Source organism: Neltuma alba, unplaced genomic scaffold, assembly GCF_004799145.2.
Source record: "Neltuma alba isolate B1F8T4 unplaced genomic scaffold, ASM479914v2 tig00012674_pilon, whole genome shotgun sequence".
Lineage (NCBI taxonomy): Eukaryota > Viridiplantae > Streptophyta > Magnoliopsida > Fabales > Fabaceae > Neltuma > Neltuma alba.
The window spans coordinates 148,241-156,139 of record NW_021637106.1 but is presented as its reverse complement, the minus strand read 5'-3'; the positions used below and the strand labels follow the sequence as shown (position 1 = coordinate 156,139).

The window sequence follows — 7,899 nt, the reverse complement described above, 5'->3', positions numbered from 1 at the left end:
TTTTGCAACCTTAAAACACAATCTGACCAAACCAGATATAGGACCGGTTCCAATTCAAATAAAGGTTGAAATCCATAACGGACACTACTTATAAGTCAACTTATTCATCTACCTGCTACTACAAATGCTGATCTTTTCCCTTTCATGCAAATTTTCATATGCAAGAAGAGTAAGAAAACACGTCGCGAACAAGGGTCAGCACTGACGTCTCCTAGAAACAGGGACGTTAGATTGATTCTTGAGTTGATTCCTTTCCTATAGTTATTGCAGAACAAGGGAAGCAAAATAGGCATGCAATTTTCCAATAGGAGATTGATTCTGCTGAAAGAGGATTTATTCATACAGGTGTTAAGCGGGAATTCACACAACCCCACATAGGCCCCAATCAAAACTTCACTAGTAAGAAGATGAAGATACTTAATCATCTCTATTGACAATATTAATTCGATAGAAAATAACAAGAAGTGATGGATAAAACAAATTCATAATTCAAAGAGCAACATGCTCATACAACAATGAAGCATCCCTCTATTTGAGGGTGATAAACAAAGACCCAAATCATTCTTTCCCTATAAATGGTGGACACTCCACGTCCCACCATACCTATACAACAATTAACCATCCCTGCTTTTAAGAGTGATGATTAAACGTCATGACCTATGAGGACCTTGAAAAAAGAGACCCAAGTTATCCTCTATATATGGTAGGAACACCACATCCCACCATACCTATACATCAACTGAACGGCTCTATGGACTAGAACCTTACATGGACGGAATGAAATACAACTAATTCAACTTTACTTACTATGTGACCGAATTTCCAACAAACCCCAAGAAAAAAAAAACAAAGAAGGAAAGAAAAGACTTACGAAGCCACTTCTCTCACCCTTCAATTACTCCCAAATAGCACAAAATGAGAGCTCCATTTTAATTTTGGAAGCCGTAGCAAGACCCAAAGCGATAATGCCAAAAAGCGAACAAGCTTGAACACCCAAGAATAATATCCTCTTCTTATCACCTTTTTTTGGCACAGTGCTTGTAGTGAAGACATTTCCATGTTCTTCAATTGGCACAGAGACATGATCACCCTGTCCCTTGGTCTCTTTTTTGGTCGTCTTCACCACACTCGATGCTGTAAGTTTAGCAAGGTGAAGAGCAGACACGTTCTCTTCAAGATGTTCAGACAAAGCATAAACCTTGTTCTCGTACTTGCCTGTCCCTCGCTCGTTCCACAACTCAAGCAAAGCAACCACAAGGCATGTATAAGACCAAGACAACATAAAACTAGGGTATCCTGCGTTGCTCAATACGATAATGCTTGAATTAGTCTCAGGAGAGACCCATTTGTGAGTTTGAAGATTGACGATGGTGCGCTGCATGCCAGATTGCTCGAGTCCAGCATAGATGTTGCCATTAAGGTCCAATATTGGATCCATGATGTAAATAATGGCGTTGTTCTTCATCTTCTTTACATGGTTAGCCACAACGATATTGCCCTTGTTGATACTAGGAGTAACAAATATGTCCGCCGCAGAAACAACATCGTCAAAGCTCTTGATAACTGACAAACCTCTCAGGCGAGCTTGAAGGTCACGGTGGGGATCAAGGTCATACACAACCACGTTAGCACCAGCCTGCTTCAGCGCAATAGCATATCCCTCGTTAGCATCTCCATACCCACACACAACAGCTGTTTTCCCAGGAATCATCGCTCTCATTATCACATCAAAAAGAGCATAGCGGCAACCGCACATGTTAATGAACTGTTAACACAAACATAGAACATATCAGAAAGTTGAATTTTCCTGAAACGAGTTCGCTTCTCATTCGAACCCCACAAGCCCTCAGTCCCAAAATCTCAAATCTGCAATTAACGACAGAAGAGCAAGGAGCAGGGCAACAATGCAATGATGCGAAGCGACAAAAGGAGATTAACAACTTTGTTTCAGATTTACGAAACATAATTCAGAAGTTGGTGCGGTGGTCGAGCTCTCACCTGCAACACTTAAACAGAGAGGCCGGCGGGCAGAAGCAAAAGTGGCTGTGCGAAACAGTTAAACACAGGCTGATGGGGGCCAGGAAAAAAAGATGAAACAGAAAGTGTTCTGCAAAACGACGTCACTAGAGTAAGTGCGGTGTTTTTAGCCGTAGATGAAATTAATGATAAATAAAGTCAATGGCGTGGAAAAGAACAGAACTAGTTCTGTGCTTGGCTTGTACCGGCAAGAAGGAGAATTTTATTGGCACTATCCTAAGATTCAAAGTCATCAAATCTACTCAAAAGTCGACTTTGGAGCTGCTAAAGTTAACGAAATTTCAAATAGACCCAGATCTAAAAACTACATTATATATTTTAACGGAACTGATGATTACCTTGCTCTTAGTGACGGAGTCAGTGATATTGATCGCAGGCGACAACAGATTTCCATTAACTTGCATCTGGTAAAGCCTCTTAACACCAATAGTTGTCTCTTCAGAGACACCAACGAGTCTCTCCTTCATCTTGTGGTGCCTCAAGGGATCAGCCTCCAACCCATCCCTGATAATAGCGAGAACAATCTGGGAATCAGCATTATCAGCAGAAGACGGGTCTGGCAATTGACCACTCTTGGCATAACTCTCTTCAGCTTTAACACCCTCGTGGATAAAAAAGGTAGCGTCCCCACCATAGTCAACAATCAGATCTGGACCACCGTCAGGGCCCCAATCAAGCGCACGATCGGTACACCACCAGTACTCCTCATGAGTCTCCCCCTCCCAAGCGAACACGGAGGCGCTGTCACGTGCGATGGCGGCCGCGGCGCGATCCTGAATGGAAAAGATGCTGCAGGAGCACCAGCGAACTTCGGCTCCCAGAGCAGTTAGAGTTTCGATGAAGACACCGGTTTGAAAGTTCACGGGGAGGGAAACGGTAATTCTACCGCCTTTGAGAGGCTGGGAAGGGCCGAACTCGTCAAGGCAAGCCAATAGGCCGGGCATTTCGGCTTTGGCGAGCTCCATCTTGAGGCGGCCTAAGTCGGCCTGAGAGAGGTCCTTCACCTTGTACTCGCGGCCACCGGTGGTTTTCTCGACGACCAAGGCCATGGCAGCGGCGGAGAAATCGAACAAAGGGTAAGTAGCGAAAACAAGAAGCTAGGAACAAGGGCAACGGTAAATGATCGGATACTGTATGTATTTATAGCCTTCAACTCAGACTCCATGTTTTTTCCTGATTTTTATGCAAAACGGTGTCACATTGAGCGAGTGTAAGAAGTGAGAGCGGGAATCGCGGGGGCAGGAAGGGGGGGTTGTGTTAAGGAAGGCAGGGTTTCTAGAACGTTCCATGGCTCGCTAATGGCGATAGTAGGAGGTTCTATTCTCATGTTCTGAGATTCGTCGGTAGCCAGTAGCAGCGCTACAGCTTGACAGCTGTTTCTTTCTAATTAAAATAATTATCCGTAAAAGTATTTTTTAATTATCTAACTTTTATATAAATTTTAGTTTAGTTTCCTAATTTTATGGAGTATTGAGTCTTCTAAAAGTCTAACACTACTATCATTAGCCACAAGCCCTCAAAGAGTTAATATGTTTATATTAATTATTGTTATTTCCAAACTGAACTCAACAAATTATTATTTAAAAAAATTCTTTCAATATTTAAAATATTTTATTTTTTATCGAAACTAACATTGTTAAGTTTAATGTACGGAAAAATACTTGATAAAATTAAAAAATTAAAATAAATATTATGTAAAATTATAAAAATTGCACTTTTCCAGTAATTTTATATGCACCAAAGTTTCTTCGTTATTACATCTTCTTCTGTTATTGAGCATTCTTTTAAATCCTTTTAATTAAAAGACCGTCAAAGGTTTCCTCATTTTGGCCTAAAAAACAATGTTGCTTAATTATACATGGATGAGTACAAAACACAGCTCGTTATCGTCATTATTTGCTTATTAATTTTATTTACTTTTAAATTTATATTTTTAAAAAATAATTAATTAACTAAAAAAACTTAAATTAATTATCCTGGATGAATACAAGCTTGCATGGATTATCATTGGTAAAAATGACTTTTATTTCAAATTATTTTTATGAATTGAAATTGAAATAAAAATAAGTTAATATGATGTTATTTATGTTTGTACAGGCTTTTAAAAAAAAAAAGTTGTATACAATGTCATAATTTTAAAAAAATATTACAATTAAAATTATAAAACTAAAAAGTGTTAATTTATGGTTGAGAAAAATTTAAAGTACTAAAACACTTATTAAATAAAAAATAATATTAACATATTTATCATTAAATTTTATAATTTTATTTATAAAGGAAAAACTAATTTTCGTTAGTGAATATTATATTTATTAAAATATAAATAATAAACAATATAAAATTATATTTACAACTTATTTTAAATTTTTTTTTGAATTACGAAATTCTTTTTAAGAGAATTTGGATAATTAAATGCATTATCCTTCTTTTGTCTTCTTGTTTTAGAGAAAAGGAAGGAAAAGAATATAACCCCCCCTTGAATGAGCTTGACTCCTTTTCTCAATTCTCTGTAACACCTTAAAAAAATGTGATGTCTCATTTAAAGGAATTGCACACTTATCATCTAATCAATACCCATAAGAGTTTAGAGACTGTCCCAAAGACATTTGCTCGACTCAATGGTAAACCATATTCAAAATAAGAGGGCAAACGCCGGCCAAAAAAAAAAGAGGGTAAAATTAAGCTCTTGAAATACTTTCACTAAAAAAATACACCAACAAGTTCATAAAACCATGGCCATTGAATATAATCACTACATGCTTGAGGAGAAAAACAAAGCCCTCAATGCTTACTTCTTCGGTGTCTTGCCTTGATTTCCTACCTACCTCTTCGCCTTAAAAATGTTGAATGAGGGGAGCACTAATATTTCAATACCCTAGAATTTTATCATGTATATTTAACAAAGGCAAGCAATAATAATTTAGCCACACAGACTGTTATACAACATCCACCTTTCATAACATTAGTATCGGATATCAACTTATAATTTATAATAGTTATATGGAAAACACGTCAATATTCTTGGGGCAATAAAAGTAGACACACGTGTTGAATCATAACGCTGCAAGAAAAGAGGCCAACATGAGCTAAAGGTAAGGTGACCACAAGTGAAGCAAATACCAAAGCACCTGCAAACCATCTCGAATGGCCAAGTAGGCCCTGGATAATTTTGAAGTGAAGGAATTCGGAGCATACCAGGAATCCGACAATTAACTCGGTATGTCCAGGCAATGTAGAATCGCAAAACGGGCATTACATTGTTATACAACAAATATCATCAGATGAGAGAGAGGAGAAGCCAATTGAGGAAGAAGTTGTATGGGAATTATTGATATGTGTCTCCAAAACTGACTCTCTCAAACATATATGCTCCCATTATAGTTATCAGATTTTGAATTTTTAGTAAAATAGTTAGATTATATTGACCAATTATCCACTTCCGAAGCATGCATGATAGTTTCTTCATAGCTGCTCAGCAAGATATATTCAACAGAAAAATAATGGAATACAAAAAATTCAAAGATTCATAATGCAAAAACAGGTTTTGTAAAAATTTCCAAAATGTACATGTATGTGAGGAGTTAGATGGAGTTGTCAATATCAAAAGTAGCAGTCCAATATATATTAAGCAATCTCAATATTAATACATCAGAAATGCCTAAGCATTTTCTCTCTCACCATTAAAAGATCGTTCCACATGTACATAATTTCAAAATCAATGGGACTTTATAAGCTTATAATGTGGCTAAATGTCAAAGCATTAAGGTAATTGAAAGAATGGGAAAAGAGGATTCAAATATTATGAAATAACTCATGATGCGTACTCTCCACTATTTGTTATATAAATTTTTTTTAAAAAGAAGCTAGACATCTTCCCCAAACTCATCTCAAAGAGATTCTTTGTACTCCAGGTCTTATTGGAATTGGATTTTTTTTCCTTCACTAAAAAATAAAATCGAACTAATCAAGGAGTACTAATTAATTACCCAATACCGTACATTATTTTCATCCATACACTCAATTTTACAAGAACATCTTTCAACAACCATACCAATTCTCACTGCCAATAATGATTCATCAATTATCTCAAAACTAAGGCAATTCATGGTTTTGCTACATAGATTACCGTCAAATCCGTGTTTCAAAAATGAACCACATAGTTTTTTAGGCTCAAATGGGGTTCAAGTGGAAATAATGTCACAGGTAGGATAGAAAGGCTTAACAAAATGCACAAATCATTTTTAAAATTGTGCAAAATCACTAAATCACCCCAAGAGATTATAAGGTAGGTTCTAGAGTCTATTAACTGAGGAGAAAACATACATACCAAATTGCTATAAAATTTCCCAACAAAAGCATTCAAATTGTCTCCCAATTTTATATGCAAAAGATTGTTAGAAAACAGGTCTTCCACTAAAAATCAAGCATTCAAAAATATGAACCACAGTTTCCTATTAAACATATTATCTAAGCAGATGTTTTATCATTGATCACTCATTCAATTTAAAAGATAATTAACCAATCTAACTTACATTTGAAAGAAAGTGACAAGAAGTCCAAGTTGCCAAAATTTAAACCCATATCAAATCATCAACCAACATTCTATTATCAAATGGCTTAAATTCTTGTCACAAAAAAAGAGGCTTAAATTCTAATAAAATTAGGAATGTAATAAACTTCCTTGTGAATGCACTTTATCACCAAACTTGATTCTTTTTTGCATCATATTCAATCTAATGATAGACCTTCAAATACCTAACACAAGTCAAACCATTAAAAACCGACAATGGTATTTTAGAGAAGACAATACTCCTTTATTACAAATAATTAACTTAACTAATTTTTTTAATGTTCACAAATTCATTATTTAGCTCTTCTATTGAGGACCGAATTTAGTATAAAAAATAAGATTGGTCACAGTGTAAATAATTTTGTCTATTTAAAAATAACTAATTAAATATTTTAAATATAGACCATCCACATTAAATCTGAATGGTCCAGATTTGATGAATTTGAGGTGCTCATCAAAGTGATAAGCAGCCAAACTAGTTACAATGTTTACATCTACGCCTGCGAAGGATGCAAGCAAATAAAAAATATCACGCCAAATAGTAGATCCGAACTCGTTCCATGATCGATCCAGGGAGATGAATTTTATTCCAATACAAATTAATTGCAGCACTTCTTCCTTAGAAGGAGAATGAATATTTGAGTGACTAATCCATGACAAGGCACCATGAAAGCAAGATGCAAGAAACATTAGAGGATGAGCATAATTCTGTTTCCAAATAAACTGTTGCAAAGGTAATCCATGCAAGCATATAATGATGTGGCAAAAAGGAATTTTGTTCTGCTTCTTTTTGGACGTGATAACTGTCCATCCCTTGTCAAAAAAGATATGAGGAGCAACAAGTATGATTGAGGATTCGAGGACTATTTGTGTGAGAAAAGTCCATAGCTAGAAAAGTTAAAGAGCTTAAAATTTCTTGAATTACAGCTTTTGGTGGACAAACTATCCCATCATTAACAGGACATCGTGTCCATCCTTGTGTGGTTGCGTTAACATTGATTTAAGCCAAGAATGAAAAGAACTAATTTCATACATATCAAGCTTGATGGACAAACAACCAAACCATCTAGCTGTGACATAAAGACATGCAGTAAAACTGTGATCCAAGGTCTCTTGAACATCACGTACAAAAGGACATGGTTTGTTGGAATCCAGATGATGATGACGCTTAAGAATGTCACCTGAAGGAAGACTACTGTGCAATAGTTTCCATAAGGAAAGTACATGCTTGAATCAGAGTGAAATTGACCAAAGAAATTTCCAAAGGGTGCCACTTTATCTAGTTGTCATTT

General features: G+C 36.0%; 1 protein-coding gene across 1 annotated transcript; it reads right to left on the bottom strand.

The window, feature by feature from the left end:
• Positions 1 to 408: 408 nt before the first annotated feature.
• Positions 409 to 3,142, bottom strand: LOC114729767 (adenosylhomocysteinase). Its single transcript, XM_028916804.1, has 2 exons — positions 2,376 to 3,142; positions 409 to 1,765 (listed from the first exon to the last, which is right to left on the bottom strand). Exons 1-2 carry the CDS (start codon positions 3,084 to 3,086, stop codon positions 896 to 898), a joined length of 1,581 nt encoding a protein of 526 aa, XP_028772637.1. The 5' UTR covers positions 3,087 to 3,142; the 3' UTR covers positions 409 to 895.
• Between the last annotated feature and the right edge of the window lie 4,757 nt (positions 3,143 to 7,899).

What these genes read in the sequence shown, in the direction of transcription:
- LOC114729767 (XM_028916804.1), bottom strand. Translation starts at nt 3,086, where the DNA reads ATGGCCTTGGTCGTCGAGAAAACCACCGGTGGCCGCGAGTACAAGGTG. An exon ending in ACTCCGTCACTAAGAGCAAG is followed by an intron (nt 1,766 to 2,375) that starts GTAATCATCAGT and finishes TTGTGTTAACAG; the next exon opens with TTCATTAACATGTGCGGTTG.